The 24,313-nt window shown below is 53.5% G+C and overlaps 7 protein-coding genes across 7 annotated transcripts; 4 read left to right on the forward strand and 3 right to left on the reverse strand.

The window, feature by feature from the left end:
- Positions 1–83: 83 nt before the first annotated feature.
- On the reverse strand, positions 84–1,740 carry PUNSTDRAFT_94817 (Pkinase-domain-containing protein). The gene is made up of 10 exons (XM_007378484.1): positions 1,605–1,740; positions 1,481–1,557; positions 1,157–1,426; positions 1,021–1,104; positions 947–965; positions 752–897; positions 537–685; positions 394–483; positions 284–342; positions 84–234 (listed from the first exon to the last, which is right to left on the reverse strand). Exons 1-10 carry the CDS (start codon positions 1,681–1,683, stop codon positions 185–187), a joined length of 1,023 nt encoding a protein of 340 aa, XP_007378546.1. The 5' UTR covers positions 1,684–1,740; the 3' UTR covers positions 84–184.
- A 45-nt stretch (positions 1,741–1,785) lies between these two features.
- Positions 1,786–2,588, forward strand: PUNSTDRAFT_48569 (uncharacterized protein). Its single transcript, XM_007378485.1, has 3 exons — positions 1,786–1,996; positions 2,050–2,402; positions 2,467–2,588. Exons 1-3 carry the CDS (start codon positions 1,806–1,808, stop codon positions 2,493–2,495), a joined length of 573 nt encoding a protein of 190 aa, XP_007378547.1. The 5' UTR covers positions 1,786–1,805; the 3' UTR covers positions 2,496–2,588.
- Positions 2,589–2,774: 186 nt separating this feature from the next.
- PUNSTDRAFT_41143 (uncharacterized protein) lies at positions 2,775–4,561 on the forward strand (the record flags this gene model as incomplete). The annotated part of the gene is made up of 6 exons (XM_007378486.1): positions 2,775–2,853; positions 3,044–3,120; positions 3,174–3,254; positions 3,309–3,882; positions 3,941–4,280; positions 4,330–4,561. The coding sequence occupies 6 exons, from the start codon at positions 2,775–2,777 to the stop codon at positions 4,559–4,561; spliced, it is 1,383 nt and encodes a 460-aa protein (XP_007378548.1).
- Positions 4,562–5,499: 938 nt separating this feature from the next.
- Positions 5,500–8,097, forward strand: PUNSTDRAFT_140128 (MFS general substrate transporter; the record flags this gene model as incomplete). Its single annotated transcript, XM_007378487.1, has 15 exons — positions 5,500–5,762; positions 5,822–5,858; positions 5,917–6,063; positions 6,131–6,193; positions 6,242–6,428; positions 6,483–6,515; positions 6,568–6,697; positions 6,746–6,807; positions 6,861–6,989; positions 7,041–7,117; positions 7,174–7,354; positions 7,410–7,603; positions 7,656–7,817; positions 7,885–7,929; positions 7,996–8,097. 15 exons carry the CDS (start codon positions 5,500–5,502, stop codon positions 8,095–8,097), a joined length of 1,812 nt encoding a protein of 603 aa, XP_007378549.1.
- Positions 8,098–9,340: 1,243 nt separating this feature from the next.
- On the forward strand, positions 9,341–10,942 carry PUNSTDRAFT_56246 (choline kinase cytoplasm; the record flags this gene model as incomplete). Its single annotated transcript, XM_007378488.1, is given in 3 exon segments — positions 9,341–9,564; positions 9,726–10,472; positions 10,492–10,942. 3 exon segments carry the CDS (start codon positions 9,341–9,343, stop codon positions 10,940–10,942), a joined length of 1,422 nt encoding a protein of 473 aa, XP_007378550.1.
- A 169-nt stretch (positions 10,943–11,111) lies between these two features.
- On the reverse strand, positions 11,112–14,449 carry PUNSTDRAFT_117353 (uncharacterized protein). Its single transcript, XM_007378489.1, has 5 exons — positions 14,175–14,449; positions 14,034–14,119; positions 12,417–13,979; positions 11,882–12,367; positions 11,112–11,827 (listed from the first exon to the last, which is right to left on the reverse strand). Exons 2-5 carry the CDS (start codon positions 14,112–14,114, stop codon positions 11,513–11,515), a joined length of 2,445 nt encoding a protein of 814 aa, XP_007378551.1. The 5' UTR covers positions 14,115–14,119; positions 14,175–14,449; the 3' UTR covers positions 11,112–11,512.
- Positions 14,450–16,387: 1,938 nt separating this feature from the next.
- Positions 16,388–24,213, reverse strand: PUNSTDRAFT_94829 (uncharacterized protein; the record flags this gene model as incomplete). The annotated part of the gene is made up of 37 exons (XM_007378490.1): positions 16,388–16,464; positions 16,514–16,595; positions 16,651–16,733; positions 16,791–16,953; positions 17,008–17,217; positions 17,273–17,426; positions 17,475–17,547; positions 17,603–17,624; positions 17,675–17,771; positions 17,821–17,942; positions 18,007–18,125; positions 18,175–18,271; positions 18,323–18,444; positions 18,494–18,613; positions 18,670–18,920; positions 18,971–19,141; positions 19,189–19,325; positions 19,377–19,418; positions 19,467–19,697; positions 19,749–19,807; positions 19,864–19,881; positions 19,931–20,045; positions 20,110–20,143; positions 20,196–20,378; positions 20,430–20,804; positions 20,857–20,986; positions 21,038–21,284; positions 21,333–21,376; positions 21,426–22,062; positions 22,116–22,448; positions 22,501–22,584; positions 22,644–22,849; positions 22,901–23,005; positions 23,059–23,335; positions 23,388–23,499; positions 23,554–23,811; positions 23,873–24,213. The coding sequence occupies 37 exons, from the start codon at positions 24,211–24,213 to the stop codon at positions 16,457–16,459; spliced, it is 5,862 nt and encodes a 1,953-aa protein (XP_007378552.1). The 3' UTR covers positions 16,388–16,456.
- Positions 24,214–24,313: the final 100 nt, after the last annotated feature.

Below are 24,313 nucleotides of genomic sequence, written 5' to 3' on the forward strand. Positions count from 1 at the left end.
CGTGTAAGGGCGCGCACGCCGTACGGCGCAACCTTGCGATATCTTGAGAACAGCATCCATGCCCGAAGCACTACAGTACAACGTGAATACAGTCAGCATCTCATATGCGCAGCCAAAGCGCAAAGAGAAGGATGCGCATAGCGGACAGGCGCGTGAAGTCCCGTTCCAGGGACACCGCTGATGCTCAAGCAGCCCGCGGTTCATCTGCTCCGCTCGCCGCAGTCCTCACCGGGTCTGTGTTCGGCAAGTTAGCATCGTAATGAATGAACGACGCTTCACATACCAAAGTAAGGGTGCGCCTGAGCCTCGCGCGCGGTGAGGCGCTCCTGATGATCATATCGCCTGCACGGTTGTTCAGCAACTTGCCTTCGGCAACAAGGCTTGGTAACGTACAGTAGCTTGTCCAGGAAGTCGATCGCTTCGTTGGAGATGAAGCGTTGATTCTCAGATGTGATAAACCGCGACCAAGGTTTTCGTGGGTACCTGATGCAGCGGTGAGAATGGTAAACGTACGTTCACTGCATCCAGATTCTCACCTCCCCAGTATATCGTCATATTGCGGGTCTAGTGCGATGTTGTACTTTTCCAGATAGACGAAGAACTCGTCGGTGCCGAGTACTTTAGTGATCTTGACAAGTTGGTCGTAATTGTCGTGGCCATGAAAGAATGGTTCCTTCCTGAAGATCTATGCGAGTCGGGACATGTCATTGACCGATTCTATGCGCGTCGAGAAGGATCAATGGCGGCTCACCATAGAAGCGAACATGCAGCCGAAACTCCACATGTCTAGGCTGTAGTCGTATTCTTGGAAATCGACCAGAAGCTCAGGACCCTTGAAGTATCTGGAAGCGACTCGCACGTTGTAGTCCGTCTTGGGGTGATAAAATTCTGCCAAGCCTGAAGATATGTCGGCACACACTGCGCGTTCTCATATAATTGTGATTACCCCAGTCAATCAGCCGTAACTGCGTTTCGGTGTTGATGAGAGTAGTGGCGCATGGAAGCACCTGATTCGCGTACCTTTCGCCGTTCGTGATCGATCATGACATTGTGCGGCTTCACGTCACGATGCATTATACCCTTGGAGTGACAGTAATCGAGCGCCTGACAAAAAGTTCACTCCTTTGACGAAAGATCAATCAAGCGATGCTCGAACCTTCAGTAGCTCGAGCATGTAGAATCGTACATCGAAGTCGGTGAAACGGGGATACAGGACCTTGAAGTCCACGTTGTGGATATATTCTGTGATGAGACTGGGTATCTTGGAAGTAGGATCTCGAACAACATCGAGTAGCGCGACAATGTTCGGGCCACCAGCAAGATTCTGCAGGATTTTGATCTCGCGTTTGATCTTCTTCTTCTTGACGGGCTTGAGGACCTTGATAATGCACTTTTCTTCGTTTACAATATTCACTCCTTCGAACACCTACGCGCCATCAGTCATCCAAAGTTCAGCGAAGGGATAGAGTACCGGGCATACCTCCGAGTACTTTCCCCTGCCGACCTTACGAACGATCTCATAATGGTCTTGAGACCCCCACTGAACTTGCAGATTGTCTATCGAACGTCGGTGAGATTGGTTTTGTCGCGGTGGGTCTACTGACCATATTCGTGCCACGAAGGACCGAGTTGAGCGTTCACATTAGGATATATCCTTGATACAGACTTGACCGGGCGGCCCATTGCAGATTCGTTGTGTAGCGACAAGAACCAAGACCGTATACAGGGGGTGACCGCGCCAGAGCGCGCCAAAGACGCACCGGTCTCTCACGCCCTGCTTTGCCTTTTGCCACAGGTCGCCGGAGATGAAGCTCACCGACCAGAAACCGCCTCGCTGGCCCTCCCATGTTGAATACATTCCGTCTCAGGTGTATGATCGCTCCGTTCCGCATGAACTACTCTGTCTAATCCGGGGCAATCAACTATGTCCGCCGACACGCGTGTCTTCGGTGACGATCCGACCTGTTACTGAACGATCCCATCCGGCTTTCGGGCAGTACGATCAAATCGCTGGACTTTCGAGACACCGATGTCGATGAACTTCAATAGGCACGGCCTCTTCGCCGCGAAAAGAATACCACCGCGTTCTCACATAATAGACTACGCTGGCGAGGTTCATGCCGACGACCGGCCTAGCTCGGACTACGATCTATCGTTACATCGAACTCGGGACGGCATCAGCATCGGTGTCGACGCCAGCCGTAAGGGTAACGAGGCCCGGTTTGTCAACGATTATCGTGGCATACGCGACAGACCGAACGCGGTCTTCCAGGAAGGCAGACCCGTGCCAGATGGGGAGCTCAGGATGAGCATTTGGAGCTCAAGCGAGTGTATCCGCAAAGGTGACGAGATCCTGGTATCCTATGGGAAGGGGTGGTGGCAGGCGCGGCTGCAGTCCTCCGGTGGGCTCTAGGTTACTGGTGCTGCTTGCTCGCCAGTACTGATGTGCTGTATATGCACGCTCAGCGGAAACCACGCACGAACGCGGCGCATGAGCCGCCGAGCGGGGCGAAACGATGGCCACCGTGAATCATGTGAATATATTACTTTACCTACGCGTTGTTTTTACGAACGAAAGCACCATTGGCATCAGCTTTCGTATGTCGAGACATGCATAACGTGCCAAGAACTTGCGGGTCCAGCTATGACGGAATGCTGAAGAACACTCGAGTTTATACGTACGTCACGTGATCGGAATTTTACGCCATGGCACCGACGCCCGAAGCCTGCTCCCTGCAGTGCTACCTACCTTTACTGTACTTCTTCCGACCCAAATGCCACCCCGGTTGCCTACTCAAGGGTTCCACGCATACGTTTCGTTCTACTCGAGCGCCGTAGCGCCGTCAAGGGCCCGTGCGTCACGGTCATTAACGACATCCTCCACACCCTGTTTGCGACATGCATCTACGCGGCGTATTCTCACAGGCATATACTCCTCGGGCACTGATGCCAGTGGACGGGTTTGTCGTCTCCCGTCTGCCTCTATGAGGTGATCTCAATCCCCTAGCACAGCGCGGATTCCATGCTTCATTATCACGTCCAGCACCGAAGGATCCGTACGAGGTTCTCGGGGTCAAGAGGGATGCAACGGCAGCCGACATAAAGAAGACCTACTTCTCGGTGCGCAGCATGGGAGTCTTTCGTGCGCCATCAGCAGTCTAACGTCGTATCAGTTGGCGCGCAAATATCACCCGGATACAAATCCCGACAAAAACGCGCGGGAGAAGTTTCAGGAAATTCAGGATGCATACGATGTACGTTCCTCATCGACCCTTCACCCGAGTTCTGATCTCGACTGCCAAGCATAGACACTGAAGGATGACTCGAGAAGAGCGGCATACGACCGATATGGGTCTGCGTCTCAGCAACCTGGCTTTAACCCTGATGCCTTCGAACAAGCACAAAACCCGTTCAGCGGAGGGTTCTCCTTCTCTTCTATGTTTAGGTCGGGACGGGAAACAGGGGCACGACCGGACGATTCGGACATGTTTGAAACGCTATTCGGCCCATTTGGTGGCGGTCATGGACGTCGAACGGGCTACACGGAGGTGATCCAGGGAGCGGATATCGAAGCAAGCATTGGGATAAGCTTCCAGGAAGCCTGCAAGGGAACGTCGCGCACTATCGATCTCACTCCCGTCAACGACTGTCCGACATGTACAGGTACCGGCATGCGCAAAGGCGCCAACCGTGTTACTTGCAACTCTTGCGGAGGGACGGGTACCCGGACATTTGTGATAGACAACGGGTTCCAGATGTCCAGCACTTGCACGACATGCTTAGGGGCAGGAACCACGATACCGCGTGGTGCTCGATGCGGAGCATGCTCCGGCGTAGGGAAAGTTCGCGTCAAGAGCACCACCAAAGTGGACATACCCGCCGGTGTGTTCACAGTTGCGCCGTAGCGGTTGACAACCTTCTTATCCGATATTCGTTGCAGGTGTCGAAGACGGTATGCTCATCCGGATCCGCGGCGCTGGAGATGCCCCGGTACAAGGCAAGGGAGTTAGGGGAGATCTCCTTGTCCGTGTCAGTGTCGCGCCCTCGAAGGAGTTTAGACGTCAAGGCGCGAACCTGTACTATACCGCCCGGATACCGCTCCATACCGCGTTATTAGGCGGTAGAGTACGGGTCCCGACCCTGGACGGCGATGTCGACGTCCGCGTTCCTGCCGGCACCCAGCAAGCGGAACAGATGGTTCTCAAAGGTCGTGGAGTAACACCCGCTCTCGGAGGTTCCAAAGGAGATCTACTTGTCGAATTCTTGGTCCAGATCCCTCGGTACGTGATTGAGACTGCATGTTTTCGCACCGCTGACCGCTGTCACCAGATTGCTGACGGATCGTCAACGAGCTCTTATCCAAGAATACGCTGATGATGTGGAGGGTCGCATCGCCTCCACGCAGAAAACGGCCAAGAAGACTGCAGAGGCGCCGAGCGACAACACCTCCGAGGCCAAGACAAGCACGAATGGTACGGATTTCAATTCACCGTCCCCGTCGCCGGACGAGGGTGGGCGGATCTCGCTATGGCAGAGACTGAAAAAGCTCATCGGGTTCTGATCTCCGTGTCGTATGTTGAAGGTGCCAGCGAAACTGACGCGAAACCACGCGCTTCTACTACCGAAAGAGAGGATACGGATAAGGAGAAGGAGAAAGCGACGGCATCGGCGTGAAGTGTCGAGGAGGGCAGGGGCTGGTGCATGCGAGAGGATTACGATCCCCGCTGATAGAGTGGATCACAACCCTATCCATAAACTAGAGTATATTGTCACCGTTATTTGTCCACTGTGCTGCTCAACCCCTTGCGACCCCGGCCGGCGAGCGAGAGTCCCGGAGTCGACTGTCACCGATAATATTTCGCATCTGATTGTCTTAGATATTGGACGATCAAACGCTTCTAACGTCGATCGTATAGTGGCTCGACCATCGTAGATTATGGCGTTCTGTGGAACAGCCGTCACTGAGAGCGACGATCAGCCATGCAGGCGATTAGGGTGCCTCGTGGCGGAGGATGCTGCCACGTTTCTCCGAGCCGGGTGTACGCTACGCGGCTGCTGTATCAAGCTTTCCCGAGCTTCGCAAACACGGCGTCTCTTTGCCCATGCATCCTCTCGGCACCGTTTTGAATGGGGGCAGATCTTTAGATTCGTTCTCGATGGCCCCAGCGGCGGAGACTGTAAAAAAGGTCTTTTTATGGTTTCTGCCTGTCCCTCGTTTTCTGGACGTCTTCTCGGATTCTAGTGGTCCCGACCAGATATTGCGTCTCCCGGCTTTCAGAGGTCCTAGAGCAGATCGCCTTACGTGAACGGCCTATACACCGTGGTTGCCATAATTTGGTCCAAAGACTCGCGCCCTGTGTATAATGGGGATCGTATTTATACGAGAAGGGCGTACCGTCTCCCCACTCCTGAAAGCCCTCCTTCGACGTCTGCCGCCTTCGGTGAAGCGTCCCCGTATCCCGGAGCTGTGGTACTGCCCTTATCCCTGTGGAGAAAAAAATGACAGGCAGTCGGGCCCTCGACATCGAGGCAATAGTGGTCACACCCACGCCTTCTCTGGGCCATGGTCAAAAGACCGGCTCAAGTCCTCCACCTGCAATCTCCGGTTTCACACCCGCGTCTCAACGAAACTCTACATCCTCAGTTGATGGGACTCTATTCTACGCCTCTGGAACTGCGGCATCGTCCGTTACGCGTGTGGACGAACATGACATTAATTATAGGACGCTATCCACTACTCGTATACTAATTGCTCATATTGGGTAGATATCGAAGGTCATCTGTTTCAAATTGGCGCTGGCTCATTGATATCATCTTGCAGCGCTGCCTTGTCTTTGTTTCTTGCTACGACTGACGCTGTGAGTTCCTTGTCCAAAGATCGCTACCATGGCGCATGTGCTTATCGGGGACCAATAGACTATCGTTTCCACGAGCCTGCCAACCATAGCGAAGGAGCTGAATGCTAGCCAAGACCAGTACACCTGGGTAGGCATATCGTACATGCTCACCCAGACGGCCTTTCAGCCCCTGTATGGGCGGATCTCCGACCTTGTTGGGCGCAAGGTGAGCAAAGGCGCCGCACGCGATTGTGCTTACGATGCATACGGGGGCGAATAATATGGTTTTGCAGGCTGTCCTGTATACAAGCATGCTGATCTTCGCACTCGGCTCCGCGCTATGTGGGTCGGCACAGGTGATTCTCTCCAGGCTTCGGTTCTTCTTGTGCTAACGTTTTGCACAGAGTATCAGTTGGCTCATCGCAGCACGAGCGCTTGCCGGAGTCGGCGGGGGCGGCATCGTCAGCGCCGTCTGGGTGATCACGGCGGAGATTGTCGCTCCTGCACAACGTGCAAAATGGTCACAAGCTCTCAGTATTACGTGGAGTTGCTCTGCGATCGCAGGACCGCTGCTGGGAGGACTGTTCAGTGGTTAGTCAACCGAGGATTCCTGGTGCACAATGTCCCATTTCACGATCACGATAGGCAATACTCCCGGATCCAGCTGGCGATGGGCCTGTGAGTATCGGACCCGGGGTTCTCGCCGCTGATAGCTCACCACCCTCTGCAGTCTACATCAATCTACCAATCGGCTCAGCGGCACTGTTGATTTTGAGTTTGTCTCTGCGTCCTCTCGAGTTACGGCGTGCGATAGATGCTTCCTGGTACACTTTCTGCCGACGGTTCGACTTCGTGGGGCTGTGAGTCGTGCGGTTCAACTCACTCGGCGCCCCTCATGGATCTTCCAGAGGATTGTTCATGGCCGGCACGATCTGCACCGTTCTGGGGTTTGGGTACACGACCATCGACAGTTGCAAGTATTCTGGTAAATTCTGCCTTCTTGAGCTCACGCACGTACAACAGGGTCGTCTGTGACGACAATATGCCTCATATCCTTCGGGATAGCATCCTTTGTGGGTGGCGGACTGTATGAGACTGTTACTCGGCGCGAAGCACTGTTTTCTCCTACGGCGTTCAAAAATTCCACCGCTGGTAATGACCGTTGCTTCTTCACGCCACGTGGACTGATACCGGTCTGTGTAGCAATCATTCTGGTGATCGCCTTCTTGCACCAGTTCGCTTTCAATGCCGGCACGTTCTATTTGGCACTCTATTTCCAGGTGCATCAACATCTTCGCTGACGACAGAATGGCAAGAGCTGAATCAGGAATTGCAGGCCGTAAACGGTTTAATGCCTGTGGCAGCGGGTCTCATGATAATGCCTTACTCGCTTGGCTCTTCCCTGATTTCCCTGCCTGCTGCATGGTTTATAGGCTATTGGCAGAAACGTTCTGGCAACATGGCGGCACAAAAATGGGTCATCACCATCGGTCTCGTCCTCTCCGCCCTGGGATTCGGTGCGAATATGTCTTCTTTCTCTGACACATACAGAATGTTAAACCTCCGTCGCAGGCCTGATGGCAGCACTCCGGGTTGATTCTTCTCGAGCGTGCCAAATCCTATTCCCTCTCGTCTCAGGCCTCGGCCTCGGACTGCTATTTCACGCGCCGTATCAGGTTTTTACGCGGGTCCTGGGACCGGAAGAGCTCGCTTCAGGCACAAGCGCTTTCTTTCTCGTCAGGTTTACTGGAGCCACGGTCGGCTTGGTCAGGGTCATTGTCTGATAACCTTCGAAGCGTATGCTGATCCCGAGCGTAGTCTGTCGCGGGCGCCATATTCTCTGACCGGCTTGCGAAGAATGCTCCTGGCGGCTTTATCATTCCGGGTGCGAACACCCCGACCGCTTGGACGACGCTCAAGACCCTGGAGCCGGTTACCTTCCGCACTGACGTCCTCACCGCGGTATCATCGTCCTTGCAAGTGCGTCATGTCTGCTAACTCTAAGCTCCACAGCAAGAGTCTAAACACAGTTTCATGTTTCTGATAGGCTATTTGGATCGTCTGCGCGCCTTGTCTAGCTGCAGCATGCCTGGTAAGCCTTCAACGCGACTCTTCTCGAAGCCCGCCTTCGGATGCTGAATTTATCCGGTTCTTACAGATCTCGATCTTTGTACGGAAGCTTTCAATTCGCAGCCCCGACGACTGCGCAACTGCTCCACAAAAGCGTACTCCCACCTCACAGGGAAAAGAGAATACATAATTTGCTAATGCCAAGGATAAATTCGTACTGTAATGCCGCTATGGTGTCTTTTTTGTATAGATCGTCGCGTACGCTGTGAAAATGTACGACAGGATCCGAAACCGTTTGGGTAGATTCGTCACTTGCGTTCCGTGAATCGCAAACTTATAACCGTACGGAGGCAATTCAGTACTGCTTTCAGGTCTCCCGGAACTGATCGAATGCAACAAGTAAGCTAAATAGCCGATATCGACCGCACAACATGCCGAAGGTCGTGGTACCGCTGCGTCGTCATCTGTACCCATCTGTAGCATCTTGATTCATCTTTGCCGATTGAGTCTAGCCTCTTGCAGAAAAAAAACATACGCGCGCACAGATCGATCGCAAATTACTTGACCTCGGTGAATCCATGCTCCCGGGCGGTTCGTCCAGCGAGTTTTGGGAGTAAACGACCCTAAACGACCCTGGTTCGCAGAAGGCAGAAGGCGACGAATGCGAATTCAATCTACAGATAAGTAAGCGCATCACGGGAGGGCGGGGATTCTCGCCACTGCTCCGTCTGAAGGTTCTGAGCCTTGAATTCGGGAATCGGAAGACATGCGGCGCGGAAGGGGACACGAGGCTGACGCCACGACGTTGTTATACGTCTTCACTGTGGACATTGAGCGGATTTAAGCTATGGAGGAGTGTCAACCGCTACGGGCGTCGTGCCAAGTGTGGGTGGAACGCCGAGGTATGCATCGTGCGCCGCTTGCACCCACGACATGAAGCGATGGCGATGCGAAACGAGTGAATGGCGGCGAAGAGGGGGGAAGGTGTTGTCGCGGGAGTCGATGAGAGTCGATGTCTGGAGCGATCCAATACGGCACAGAAGCGCGTATTAGGATTTTGCGGTACGAGCTAAGCCCAACTCCGTCCCTGCTCGGAGACAATGACGAATAAATGGATGGTGATACTAAACATGCCGTTGACGATAAGCAGTCGGACGACGTCGGTCAACGAGCTCAACGTGTTTTGATAGGACCTACGAGGGCCGAACAGGGACTGATTGGATACGGATCCGCCATCTTCTGTGACGAGCCGTACCTTTATATCCAAAGTTGATCGTCAGCGTACCGCGGTGAACGCGGGTGACGAGGGCGCCGCAAGGGGATAGCATGTGTAGGCGGCAGGGCATGCAGCATACTGGATCACGCGAGCAGCCAATCTAACGTCGGAAAATGGATGGGCTTCACCGAACCTTCACCTTTGCTCATCGACCACCATGTCTCCTATCCTCGGTGCTCATACAGTCTCGTCCCCGGTTCCATTACCCGGAACTTCCTCGGAGGTCACAAATCCCCTCGAGCGCAAGCTCAGCCGGTCACTTTCCATCAAGACTAACGCGTCTCGCGCTTCCTCTACTGGCTCCATTCCATTCGGAGATGTCGAAGTCGAGGTCATCACCGTAGAAGGTTTGCCTCATGCGTACACCAAACTAGATGCCAGGTGAGGGTCACAATCATGCCAGGGTCCCATTCGAGAAACACCATGATGTCAGGTCTGCGAGGGCGAACTGACCGATGGCGGACAGATCGGTCACTCTCCCCAACATGGGCAGTAGGACATATCTTACTTTGAAGCTCATGCCTGTCCTTTTTCCACCTTAGGAAGTACAAAACACCCCAGTTCCGCGAATCACTGCTCGACGTGCTCCTCGCGATACCGGTCACGTCTTGGTTAGACGATGAAATTACCCCAGACCTCGTGAAAATTGAGAAAGTCGCGGGTTCGCTTACGAACGCGGTCTTCTTCGTATCGTGTCCATCCATACCGAAAGCCCGCACTCTGTTGCTTCGAATCTACGGGCCGTCGTCTGGCGCGCTCATCAACCGAGCGCGCGAGCTCTATACCCTGCACGTCCTGTCCTCACAGTACCGCATTGGCCCGCGGATTTACGGCACATTCGAGAACGGGCGGATTGAGGAATACTTCGATTCTACTGCGCTTACTGCCTCGGAGCTGCGCGATCCTCGTATCAGCCGCTACATCGGCGCTCGCATGGCCGAGCTGCATTGTGTGGACATCGAGGCGGTCGAACAAACAACTCCGGAAACACGAGGCGAAGGCAGAGGCTGGGAAGTCGCAGCCAAGAAGAACTTCAGGACGTGGCTTCCGGCGGCACGCGACGTGCTCGAACTGCCGTCCGTCACTGCGGAGACGCGCGCGGAACTGGATCTCGACGTTCTCAAGGATCGGTGGATCACCTACATTCAATGGCTTGACCAATTCGAGCGCGAAGAGGGCCCGAGCAAACGGGTGTTCGCTCACAACGACACTCAGTATGGCAACCTTTTAAGGTTGACAAAACCTAAAGAAGGTATTCCAGAACATCGTCAGGTGTGTTCTTGTTGTCCGTCCGACTCAGCTGCGGAGCGCTGACGATTTCACACAGATAATTGTGGTCGATTTTGAATATGCGGCGCCCAATTCTGCCGCTTTCGACATCGCCAATCATTTCCACGAGTGGACCGCGAACTACCACGGCTCCACCCCCCACCTTCTAGACCACACTCGTTACCCCACTCTCGAGCAGCGCCGCAACTTTTACGCGACGTATCTTGAGCACTCGTGCCCGCCACTGCCGTCGTCCGAACAGGCATGCATCCCGCTCACCGGCAGCGACTTGGAGAAGGAGATGCAGAAACTCGAGGAGCAGGTTCGCGCCTGGAGCCCCGCGTCACACGCAATGTGGACAGTTTGGGGTATAGTCCAAGCGCGCGATGATATGGAACGCAACGATGGCCAGGCGGAGTTCAATTACATCGGATACGCGCAGTGCAGGTTAGAAGGCTTTCACAGGGAACTACAGGCTCTGGGACTGTGATGCCTAGACCGTAGGATATAGAAACCAGATACCCAAAGTTTTGCCTTCAGTGCAAATATATCCTTACCGGCTTGGTGTATTTGGTGTTAATGTTGTCCTGCTGACATTTGCAGTTGCATATCGTAGCGACTATGCACACGCTGAGTCTCGAGCACGATGTCTGTATGCATTCATAAAAGGAATAAAAACATGGAACAAGCAAGTGATACGATGCAGCGGTTGACGATGAGGAACCTCAAATACACGAGAATGAGCAAGAAATAACCAGGAAAGGGTGGTCGTGAAGGGGCAGCTACGAGGGTCGAGCACAGATTGGGCAACGGAAGACATGGGTCAACAAGTTATTCCTTTTTTTTTTGTCGAATCGGGGAAAGGTCGCTACCGATGAACGTTTACACATCTAGTCGAGAAACTGACCGAAGCAGTCGGCGTTGAAATGGCGTGAGATGTCCGACCATGTATATGCGGAAGTCATAATCATAACCTTGTCGCGGTGTGGCCTGGACGCCGGGCCTGCGGCGAATACCCTGGCGCCGGCGATAAGGCGCTCGTTCGTCATGTGAAATATCCCTAGTTGCGCCTCGAGGAGCCAATAGCTAACTCGGACGTCCAAGGAGAGGCTGTTTTCAGCTCGTTGCCAGGCACCGACGAATAGGGCGACGGCGCGGCTAATCGGCTACTCCGGAATGTGGTTGGCCAGTTGCCGGCGCTCCCAGCTCGGACGTGACCGTTGGCCCGAGGTTGTGTGTGTCTCTGCGGAGGGGAAACCGCGAGCGACGTGGTCGGCGTCGGGGCGGAGGCCACGTTAGCGAGATCGAGACTAATCTCAGTGCCATTGAAGGAATGACGATTGTTGGGACTAGAAGCCCCCTTGCCCAGGCGCGTCTGGAATGGCACGATCAGCAAATTTCGCAAACAGGCAGTTCGCGATAAGCATACCTGGTTCTGATTGAGATCGAGTCGGCCATTGCGCCCGAAATCAGGGTGCGCAGTCACTGCAATCGGGGACATGTTCGGCTGCTCGTTCGTCGGAAGTATCATACCACTATTGAACGTCGGAAAAGCCGATTTGTTCTCCTTGGACGCAGTGCTACCTAAGGCAGTCGTATCGACCCTCAAAGCACCGGGACGTGACCCAAGCGCGAACGTCGCCTGAGGGGTAACATCCACTGGCGTGGCTGCCCCGGGTACGTTCGCACTGGGAGAAGATCCCTGGTTACGCTTGGCAGAGATGCGGGCGAGCAATGACGTGGATGCGTCGTTTGGGTCACTGTTTGTGCTCATCGAGCGGGCACGTTGACCGTTGGTCAAGTTGGTCGGCGGGGGGGTTCCGTCAGCGCCCGGAGGTGCGCTTCCAGCGGGAAGCTCGGTGTGGATGAAGCAGCAGCGTTTGCCATACGGGCAAGATCCAGATACCCAAAAAGTCTAGGTATATCGATTAGCGCCATGCAATGACTATATGCGTTATACTTACCCTGCAAATTTCAGTCTTGTACTTGGGATGGCGAGCAACGACGCGAAGCTCCTCTTCGCCGTGGGCGAACTGACATTTGGTGCCGTACCGGCAAGTTCCCTTCTCCTCCCAGCTGCGACACAACTCGGTCTTGTACAGCCCTAGCTTGCGGTTGTTCGCGCTCGGACCCGACCCGTTGGGATTCACCTCGACCTGAACAGGGTTAATGCTACCGTTCAAGCCCGCAGACTGAGCGGGCGCTGCAGCATTGTAGGGTCCGGTGTACTGTGGCTGCAACCTGTTGGCTGCCACGAGCTGGGCATGGGCGGCAAGGTCGTTAATTGCATACATGTCCTGTGGCTGGTAGAACTGGTTGCCATAGACGGCAGCAAGCGGAGGCGGGGTCGTCAACGCAGGGTACATTCCCGGAACACCAGCACCAGCAGGGAAAGCCTGGAGGTTGTTGGCTGCGAGAAGTTGGGCCAGAGTAGCTGCTTCCCGAAGGGAAGCCGGGTCAGACGCAGAGTGGGAGTGCGTCGGCCGGAACGCGCCATGCTGCTGCTGGATGCGTGCGACGGCAGGGTTTTCATGGACAATATTCGGCAGCATCATATCGTACATTTGTTGAGGGGTACCCATCGAGAGCGCTTGCTGATGCTGAGCGGGATACGGGAAGCCTGCCTGGGGCGGCACCGGTCCTGGAAGTCGAGCAGACTGACGGAAGGGTATAGGGGCTAGTCCGTTGTTAGGCCTAAAGGACGGTACGCCAGGACTGCCCAGGGCAGGGCCAAGAGAATTGAACTGGCGCTGCTGCATCTGATAATCGGTTTCCAACTCGTCCTGACGAGGAGCCAACGACGTCATCACGACAGGTGCATTAACCACAGGCGGTTGCGGGCGTTGGGCCGGAACGTGGATAACCGTTGGATTACCGGTCAGTGAAGGATACGTTGGCTGATCCGATTGGTTCGGAGTCGACCACTCTCGTTGCTGCGGTTGCTGGGGCGTGGTATCTCCTGACGGAGGTTTGGCAACTGGACTGCCCCCCGCCTGCTGCAGGCGGCGGAGGTCAGCCATGGACAATCCGCCACTGTAGGAGTGCGGCCGCTCGCGCTGCTCGCCCACCGCACCGACCTGAGGCGGGGTAAGAGGGGGGACGCGGAGATTACGACTCCCGGAGTCGGTTGTATCGGCAGACGAGTCCCTGGAGTGAATGGCGCTACCACGACTGTTCTGACTGGGTTCTGGGGATGAGGATCCAGCGCTGGCGTCGGATGACTCTAGAGGGCTTGTCTCGGTGAATTGCGCAACAGCCGTGGTAGAGTTCTTGGAGTTCGGCGGAGTACGCATCTGACCTCGCAATTCATCGGCTTCGCCACCGCCTAAGTTCAATCGGACAATCTGATCCGCCAAGTCCCATTCGGGAGTGGTCTCTGCGTCGACTAACTGTCCGGCGCCGTTGAGCCGCCAGCGATCACCTCCGAGGGAAGGTAGATCGGAAGACGCGTTGCGGGAGTGCATGTATTGAGACTGCATGGTCGGTTTTTGCAACCCCGTCGGAAGGGACGGCTGACGCTGATGACGCTGAATATGAAGTATTAGTCAGCGAGTCCTCGACGGTGCAATGGGGACGTGTACCTCTACGGAGGCGGGGACGTCTTCAGGCGGGGTGAAACGACCTGCGGGAGGAGACAAGGATGTGGTGACTACAGCTTGCATTTAGACTGTGATGCGGGCAAGGGTTAGTCGCGTGAAGAACCGCGTCGGTGTGATACGAACCAGTTAATTATATGGTTAATGCACGGTCTGGTGTTGATTGCGTTCAATAAAGACTTGCGGTGTGACTGTTGAGAGCCCCGAAGAGAGCAGATAGCGGTGGAGATCGTGCGCTGGTCGTGAGTGAAGATATATGCAGCTGCGCTGGAGCCGATCGCGTCACGGAGAGGGAGGACGGCGGCAGGCGTAACCGGAACGAGAAGCGATAGAAACGTATAAAAAGATCAAGTTAGGCGTTGCGGATGGAGTGTACGGGCTGGACTGAGTGCGCTCCGGGGATGGAGGAGGGCAGAGGAAGAGGGACGAGCTGGTGCGGCGGTCTGGGTTTTGATCACAACGTGCCCTTGGAGCTCCCGCGCCAGTCACAAATCACTCCCCTCGACTTTTGCTTCCGTAAAGCCTCGCCTTCGGCTCTTCTGCCTCGCCGTTTGCTCATGTACTTATGTACATCTCTCACCAAGCATACAGCGGACGCGATTTACGTGCGGCAGGAGACCGACAATCCAACCCAACGCGCACCCGCACCCGCACCAATTCCCTCGCACAGTTCGCGCTCAGTGCGCTCTGAATGAGAACGCATATAATGCCCGGAAGATCACCATGGCGGTACAAACTAGTCCGCCTCTGCGAGGCTTATACAGCCTGATATCAACCAGATCACCCCGTGCTCTTCGCACGGCCTCTTCCAGGCGATCTGGGAACATGCGCGCCACATTCTCCTTTGCTTTTACTCCATTGTAATACGTTACATGGTATCCACGGAATGCGAGTGCATTCTTCTCCGACTCACGACCATGGCTCCTGGCCCAGCGTGTTTCCACCGGTTTCTCATATGATACTCCGTCGGACCTTTGTCAACCGACCGAGGTCCGAGGTGAGGTGAAGGAGTTTGCATGTACGGAAAACATGCTGTCGCTAGATGACAAGCGATTTGTCGAGATTGTTCTGATTATCTTCATCTTCAACGTGCAAAGCATGCTGCTCCTGGCATCTCATTTGCAGGATAACAGTGGGGAATGATTCGCCAGGATCCGTTCAGACCCCACAATACTATCCCTGCACTATCATGGACGGCGCTCTGACTGCGGTCTGAACGTTGAACCATGGTTCTTCGTGTGAGGAAGTGTCATGTAAGCCGTGACTCCATGACTACCGATGAACCTTTCTTAACTTGACTTTTGTCAGTACCCGAGCCCCAGGCCTCATGTCGTGCTCACGGTCATACCGCCGGAAATATTCCCCACCGGTACTGACTGTGTTAGCATGAATACCCACCGCTTGCGGGCGTATTTTGCTGACAGGCAGCGTTCGAGAACTGCACGTTAATGCGGTCAGACAGATAGAACGAGACTCAAGGCGCTTCAAGTCTCCGGTACCCATCGATGAGTTCTTGCTCGATACCGACAGGGTCGAACTATCACAGCATATGTCGTCTCAAGGGATCACAGCCTTGCAATTAATTGCCTGTTGACGTTTCTGGGAAAATTACTCTTCGCAAGCTTACCTCTTCAGCCCATGAACGGCGTGGACTCCGTCAGATCCCTGAAATCTTCACGCAAGCACCCTGTGATACACACGGAAACAAGACCACGGAGGGCACATCTCGGCGCCCAAAAGCCGCTTTGCGTGCCGCTGCGATGGCGATCGATCATCTTTGGGGCTCGAGTCCTCCTGGTTCCTTTCGAATCTCTATTCCCCGCAGACGGGCCGTATGGGACAGCGACCAGTAGGTCATCGACTTCCCCAGCGTCCGGTGTATCGCACGACCTTGAGCGCTTCTATCCATCCATCTGCATCTATTAATTAAAGAAGCCAACGGTGAACTGATTTGTACCTGCTCTGCCGCGCCGAATGCCAATGGGTTCGGTCTTGCACTGGAATGCCAGTTTTCGTTGAGATTACAGCAGTACCAATATCCGGTGAGTCCTTTCTCGTCGACGCCGTCTAGGCCTAGGATGAACTTCGAACATGTGTTACATTGCATTGCTCATGACAGCAAAACAGACTTTGGCGGAACTGATAGCATATCTAGCTCGAAGTAATTTCTGGTCGTGCATTGGGAGCCTATCGCACAAGGCTAGGCCTCGTTGAGTTGCTGCAAGGATAGCGCACCCCTTTGGTTTCGTGGGGTATCCAAATCCGCACCATCGATGCCCACTTCGTACAATCTGCATGTGCCGAATTAGACGGCTCGTGGGCCAAGCTCTGATAGTACTGGGAATGATAATGATTGTCCGTATTGTGACAGCATGTATATACACGATAAGAGACGGGGATAAGTCGTGTTATGCATCTGGAACTGACATGAGAACGGTAATGAAACATCATGAACGAAGACGTACAGTACGACGTCCCGACCAGCATTGTGGATAGGTTCTGTAATTGCTCTTCGTTGAAGGCTTGCTGATCTTTGTGCCAAGTATCCTGTTGTGTATGTCAATCTCGAAGCATCCGGGTGACAGAAAGGCTTGTTACATACCTGATGCGTCTTCTTGAATTCCGATGCGCATTTGCGGATTGTGGTGGATATCGGAGGTGGGTCCGTAGCATGAGCAGCAAGCACTGAGACGCGAGAGGTTAGCCAGGGTGAAAGTACCGATAAGGGTAGTGGTAGATCACCATCAGTGAGCGGAGGCATCCATGGCTCCACAGAATATGGGAAACTCTCGATTAGAGCGCAGAGCCCTAAGATTGCCGAGTGTAGGGACCGTAGTTTCCCGGCATATGTAGGATCCTGCCTCCGTGGCAAGCGAGCACTCTGCGCGAGCAAAACGAAGCGATTCTGACGATTTCAATTGATTAGAAGCATATTATCCACGAGTTATCGGCTGCTTACTTTGAGGGGTACAATCCGGTGCCTCTGAGAACATCGAACAACGCCGGATACGGCTTTCGACGCCATCTCTCGAACTTCGACGTTCTCGTCCGCAAGGCAGTCCAACAGAGCGTCCGTTACGCTCGTCAATTGGTCATCAGGAATGCCGAGCAAGTTGCGAAACAGGAACACCACCAGGGTCGGCAAAGCATTCAGGCGTATCCGCCATGCCTTAGTGTGAGAATCTATTCAGCATAAGAACACCGAAGAACGGCGACGTGGGCACCTCCGACGATTTGATCGCATTCACAAAGTGCTCCATGATGATGCCGGTGTATTCTGGAGGCGGAGTGACCGCGGAAAGAACGTATAGGACCGCGGCACTGTACAGTTGTAACTCCGAGCTGTCGTTGAGTTCCGACATTCGCAAAATCTCGGGGCTGAAAGAAGTCAGTCGGGTGACCCACGACGCTTTTTTTGCAACCTACAGTAGAGCGATAGAGTAAGGGAACACGAGTGGTGCCTGAGGCCCATGGGAGGACACCCATAGCCATTGCAATACTGAGCGAACGTTCGTCATAATTTAGATACAGGACATGCAAGCAGATGTACCCACATGTTAGACCAACTTTGTCGTACTACAACAACGCCGGTTAGTGAGTTTTTACCTACAAGAGGGCCTGCTAACCTGAGATTGGTTCACCCGCGGAGGTGGCAAGCGCTCCTCTCGCCATTTCGGCAATTGCTGCATAATATGACTTAAGTGCGGCATGAATTTGGCTTCCCTGGATTCAAATGTTAGAACTGACACGCGCTTGCAAGCGAGGAACATACCTGAACTTCAGCGGGTCGGGTGTTGCGCTGCAGGCATCGAGAAGAGCTCGCGTCGATGGGTAGGATGGTCGCCACAGATAGGTGCCAATTATGTACAGATTCTGGGAAATATGCGCCCGCATCTAACATATGGAAGAGTGAATATGTGCACCAAGACGCGGAGGTAACAGTTTCTAGAGTTCTTACTTCTGCATACCCGGTGTCCGTATTCGCGAACAGGATATCAACATACTTTCCGGCCATAGGTAAAAAGCGTATGCCGAGGCAATCGACCAGAATGCCGAAGAGGGAGAGTGTCTTGCTCACTGCATACAGAATTGAGACGCGCAATCGAAGTTTGGCGAGTGTACATACTCTGAAAGGCCGAATCGCCTTGGAAGTCTAGGGACAAGGACAACAACCACTCAAGTAGCGGCTTATTCCGCCGTGGATCCCGATCTTCCAGTATGAACTGCGAACATTGTTGGCAACATTCAGATCATTAGGTATCACAAATGCTTACGCTGAAGACGCCTTCCCAGCAGCTCAGCGTATCAGGCTTAATTTGGCTGAAAATGCCACCCAGGCGAGACGAGGTCCATCCCCAAAGGCGTTCGCGACGACTTTTTGTCCAATGTTTCGAGCCTGAGCACGTAAGTCAAATATCCCCTTACTATCGCGTCCAGCTACATACCACGAATGAGGCCAGTCAGCACTTCAGCGCCGGCACGCTGTTTGAAGCGATCACTATCAGTCAACAATGGTTCTATCACAGGCAATGCGGCTTGAAGCAGTTCATCTTCGACCATTTTTGCTATCAGTTCAACTGGTAAGTTTGGAAGAGTCGCTGAAGACATTGAGTGTGCGGACCGAGGGATTTCACAAATGTAACGTGATCGGAACGGAGTTCGATGGTACCCGTGCGGTTTGATTCCTGTGACCATAGCTCTGCCAGTTTTGCCCAGTATCCTGGTGATAGAACCTGCTCCCTGATACGCTGTAGGGCAGGCTGCGATAGGGATTCCCAGGTAATCGCGGATCCGCTTCCGGTCACCGTCTTGTAGGCCTTGACATCAGTGGTCCATGTTAGGAACCCAGTTGGCAATTTATCGACATAGAATCTACAATTTTATCAGCGGTAAAGCATCATAGTATATGATAATCGACATACTCTTCTCGCCCATCTAGATATATCGGCTTTTCCAGCTCCTGGAGCAAATTCAAGCCTGGCGGAACTGGAAGCCGCACAGATAGTGGATTTCTCCATGTGTCGAGCCACAACTCTTTTGTGGATTTGGCGTACGACCGAATCTTGATGAACCAGGCGAGTTTGGTGAGGCCACTGCAGACAACTCAGCTCAGTACATCCGCTAGTATTTGCCGACATACCGTTGCGCATAGGATCGAATAGTGGGGTGGGGACTAATTGAGTTGGAAGCAAAGAATGCAGCCAATTGCGCAGCAGGCACGGCGTCCCTTCGGATGATGTATATGAGAATTCTCGTAGCCATTTGAACATATCTCCACTAATATCACATCAGTAAACCCTTCTTTGAATAATGCAGGTAGCTCCCTACATGTGTCGTTGGCCTAGAGGCGATGTCCAAGACTGCAAACAACTGAATGATGATCAGCACCAGTAAGCCAGTCTGATTGATAGGACATACGACTTCATCGTAGTTGCGAATCCGTCTTTGGCTGCGCACAGGAGCCTTAGCCAACGCCTCCTCGAGAAGACCTTGATTAATCAGTGCTGGGCTGAACTCGCTTCGCAATGATTCAATTGCTGCCTCGACCGCGGAAATATCTTCCATGAAGGCATCGGTGTGGACAGCTTCCTCCGAAAGGTAGGGAGTAACGTCCGATGCAATGCTGCTGATGAGTTTTTGAATTGACGGCTGATACGCGGTGTGAGCCGGTGCATGTTCGTGGAGTATCTCATTCCTTACTTTCTCCTGGTGTTGACTCTCTAGAATTGCCTTCAAATATTGTCCTCGGAAATTCTCGTCTTCGAATGGGAGTACGTCAGTTGTAGTAATGGGCAACAGTGTAAGAATTGCCCACCCGCCAGCGTATATGTGGCTATAGCACGCCGTCAGTACGAACCACCACGAGACTATGGGCTACTTACCGGTTCCCTTGTTCCACAACACGTAAAGCGCCCCTTTCATGCGATCCGGGTCCGTCCCTTTGGCCAGTGCGTCAAGCAGGGCAGGGAGCGCGAATCGAGTGGATCGCACAAAGTACTGAGGAAACGTGTCCTCAGCGGCCACTGACACCTTGATAAATTCAGGACAGAATATTACGCACCCCGCAAACATTGTGCCAGATAGCCTGCGCTTGACTGCAACCCCCGTGAGTGGTGGTTCAGGCTCCCAAACCCGACAAACGCTCACCGTCTCACCCGAGTATAGGGTGACAGAGAGAGCTCTGTAAGATCAAGAAGGAGATGATCATCGAGCTCGGACCGCCGGCGATAGAGCGCATGCATGTAGACACGTCCGCTGTGATAAACCTGCGCGCGCTTGATGAACACGAGACGCGAGTTCTCCTTCTGCCTAGGCCACGCCCTGTTCAGACTGAGTTAAGGTTAGTACGTATCCAGGAGAGCAGGATAGTTGTCAGCCTACTCTCTCGCTTGACCATAGTTCTTCTGGAGGGAATCATAGGTGCCTCGAGTCATGCCGTACTCCAACAAATATACATCTATTGCCTTGGCTACCGCGATGACAGCATCGATATGGTCCTCCCCTTCGTGTTTTTGCTGTAGGAATATTGCTGCTTTGTGAACAATCTCTCCGAAGCGCCTACGATGACCAGCCGCCTTCTGGTACCGTGGGTCGGAAGGGTCGGTGAGTGTGAATCCGGCCTTGACGTCAAGGAATGAGACCAGTAATTCATCAAGCTCCGTGTCCTCGTTGATACACGGGTTGACAACGGTTTTCGGAAGGTCCTTGCAAAGAGTCGGTAGTCCACCCCATATCGCCTTGCATGCTTGTAGGTAGCTGGGGAATACGTCATCATACACGCACAGTAAGGCAGAGTCGCTGGTCTTACCGACAAAACTCGTTGCGAGCGTCGCTATCCCAGGTTGCCGTGCCAAGCAGAGCCACCACATTATCCAATGCGGGCGCGGCGATATTGTCCAGAATTTCTAAGATGAACTCGATTTCTTCGGTTTGTGGAACTGATAGACAATGAATGAACTCGTTCAAGGCGATGCACATAAAGTATCTACCATGCCACTCGATCTTGACGTCTTGTGGCGTGTATAATTTCCCCCATTGGGTATTGTGGTCCTTATTGAAGACCGGATCATCCCATTCATCGGTGTTGACGAAACGGCTGTTGAGCGGGTAGACACCGGCTAGAGTATGCAATACTCTGGTAATCAAGCGACCGGTGCTTGAGTATCCACGTTCGTTCTTCGTTTTCTCTACCAACAAACGCATCACCTCGAGGATAGCAGCCTTATGTTTAAGCAACTTCGGGAGAGTGAATATGACTGCAAGTGAGATCGTGTTGCGACCTACCGAGACACCTCCGTAGCCAAGACAACCTCTAAGTAGGGATAGATCTATAGAAGAGTCAAGACATGGCCGACAATAAGCAAAAAGAACACATACTCCAATGTAGTGTCGTGTCGCTAGGCAACGCAACGTTCGTACTTGTGGTCCTTACGCTACTGGCGCCGTGCTTCAATTCATCCTTGATTTGCGCCACACAATATGGCAGGAACTTGTCGATGGTCTTCGTCGGGTGCACGCGCGACAGGCAAGCCACGAGCTGCCCAAAAGCTCGCACCGAGTTCGCTTTGGCGTTGTTCGTGGCGTAATCGTACACCACCTTGAGCACCAAGTCGAACATTTGATCGGATAAATGCAAGCACACAACGTCCAGTGTCGATTTGATTGCCTTCAGCACGCTCTCTTCCTGCTTTCCGCCGGTGGTGTTGCGTCGCCCACCTTCTTCAGGCAGATTCTCGTATAGCGCGAAGACGCGGCGGAAAAGCATCGTCACCCAATCGGCAAATGCTGCGGTAGAATCCCGGACGAGGGCACGTTCCTCAGCTCTGCTGAATACGGCGGTATTCTCACTCGCTTCTGGCAGCTTCTCGGTGGAATCAACGTCCATCATGTCCTCTGCTGGAGCATCGCTCGATAGAGCGAGCCCAGACTGCTGGATCGAGAGGTCGCCAATCTTGATATGTTGAACTGCGGATACGATGAACATGGTCGTGCAGACGGTTTTGATCGGGTCATTCTGATATCCCGTATCAACATGACAGCGATAACCGACAAAAAGGACATGCTTACAAGATCTATACCAGGGATGCAGAGTTCCAACAAAGGCACTATGTGTTTCTGCCCACCCAGCCAGACGTGTTCATTAACGAGAGGGAGCGCAACTCCGCTGAGCATGCTGAGAACAGCAGTGGTACGGTGGGTCTCGTTGACCACCTCCAAGCCACCATAAGCACGTTCGAGCAGCTCAGGCATAACCAAGCTGGGTTCAAGTACGGCCATGTACTTCAGAGCTCCTTGGGCGTACGACATGGAAATCGGATCCTTCGAGAACATGGCCAACAACGCCGGTGTGCGCAAGATCTTGACGAAGGCGCGCCGGATGCTTAACGTGAGACGGTGGGTCTGAGAGTGTCTCTTCAGTAGGTTATCGCGAGGTATTCCAATGACTCCTCACGATGGGCGTCTCACAGCTCGCCTGTGCTTCTTCGTGCCAGCGCTTACTGAACTCCGATGTCAAACGTTGGATGAAGGTCGTCAGCTGCGAGGTTTGGTGAGCATCTCTGGTAAAGAAATGAATCTGGTTATCTCGGAACGTACAGCCAGTGTCCATGGACCCGAGTTGCTCGGGTGGAAGAAGCTTTCCGTGCTCGTAATGAGTCGGTCGAGGGAGTCGAGAGCTTTGGATCCGGCAAGATAGCCTGATTGAGAACTGGCATTGAATTGTCCAGGCCCCGGCGTGCCCGGGGCATCACGAATAGGACCGTCGACAGCCATAGAATACACAAAAAGCTTGGCCAGCGCATCTGGCTCAGATATCTGAATCAAGTTGTTCGTAAGAAAAACAGGCAACATACGGTATCTATTGATCGCCTTCTTGATCCTGAGAGATTGACGATCACCCATGGAATCTGCATGACCAGCGGTGGTACTGGCGCCGCGTGTAGCGCCGACGGGCACGTCTGAAGAGGGATCTTTAAAATAGCATATTCACGAGGGGTGGCCATCAACCTACTCATGCTACCGAGGCTCTTGCCAACCAACATGGTCCAATCCGTCTCGCTCCAGATTCCAACATCTTTCCACTCAGCACCGCCTTCACGAGTTCCACCAGAGGCTGTCGTGACACCCGCAACGTGCTCCTCAGAGAGATCGCCGACGAGCTCAAGCATACGTTCATCGATGACAGACGAATTGAAAGCTTCCCACAGCCTGAATAGAACAGGAAGGTATGTCGAGGTGTGGGTGGGTGGAAGGAAGGAGGTGATCACTGGAACGATGGTAAGCACAGTCTGAGAAAATATGTCAGTGTAGCCATACGAAGGGCACGGTGAGAATACGTACGTCCTGGGTGAGGAGAGGAAGGAACGTGTCCAGCATCGCGGGAATTTCGCTTGCGGGATAGTATCTCCTGCTGTGCTCCGCGACATATAGAAGTATGTTCACGACATTGCGGCTGAAAGACAGCAATCAACCCATCGAATAGGGATGGTATTTCGGGGTAGCTCACGTTGAATCCTGCATCTTGCGCTTCGGCCAGATTTCCTTCTGCATGGCATCCCACAGTGGTCGCCAAGGAAGCTCTAGGTCTGCAGGATCGAGCTTGCGCTTTGATGAATCCTTGTTGCTCGACAACAAACGAGAGAACATGTCTGCCCAGCTGCGGATGGCACGAGGTTCTATGCCCGGTAAGAGACACAGCTCGTAGTACAGCCGCACCATCTTGGCACGCGTTGTCTTGGGGATTGGATAACGCATGAGGAGCCAGCTAAGCATAGATTATAAGCCACAAGAGTACATCGCGGAGGACACGGCCTAGATGTACGAACCATTGAAGCATGCCATCCCAAGTAGTGAGCACAAGCCAGTTCCGGGATTTGGCACAGATCACTATCTTGCTCACGATCTCCTCGAGCTTTGCGTGCATCTCCTCGATGGGTTCGCACTCGTAGGGAAGGGAGTCGACATAACTCTGGAGGATTATCTTTTGTTTGTCCATCTCGGACTGCTCTGGTGCCGTGGGATCCAGTTCCACCGCTGGAGAGTCGAGGACAGACATATCTCCATCTCCGTCCATGGTATCGGTATGTCCTCCCTTGTTGTAGGGGAAAGCCGATGGGGGATCTACAGCAGAAAGAGAGGTGAAGATACTCAATAACGGTTGATCCATGTTCGGGAGGCGTAAGCGTGCGCTATACAATACATACGGTATAGGTCGCTTTATATGAGACAGTAGCGATTACGAGTCCCAAGCTTACGCGTCGGGGCGC

Source organism: Punctularia strigosozonata (genome assembly GCF_000264995.1).
Source record: "Punctularia strigosozonata HHB-11173 SS5 unplaced genomic scaffold PUNSTscaffold_1, whole genome shotgun sequence".
In the NCBI taxonomy this organism is placed as follows: Eukaryota; Fungi; Basidiomycota; class Agaricomycetes; order Corticiales; family Punctulariaceae; genus Punctularia; species Punctularia strigosozonata.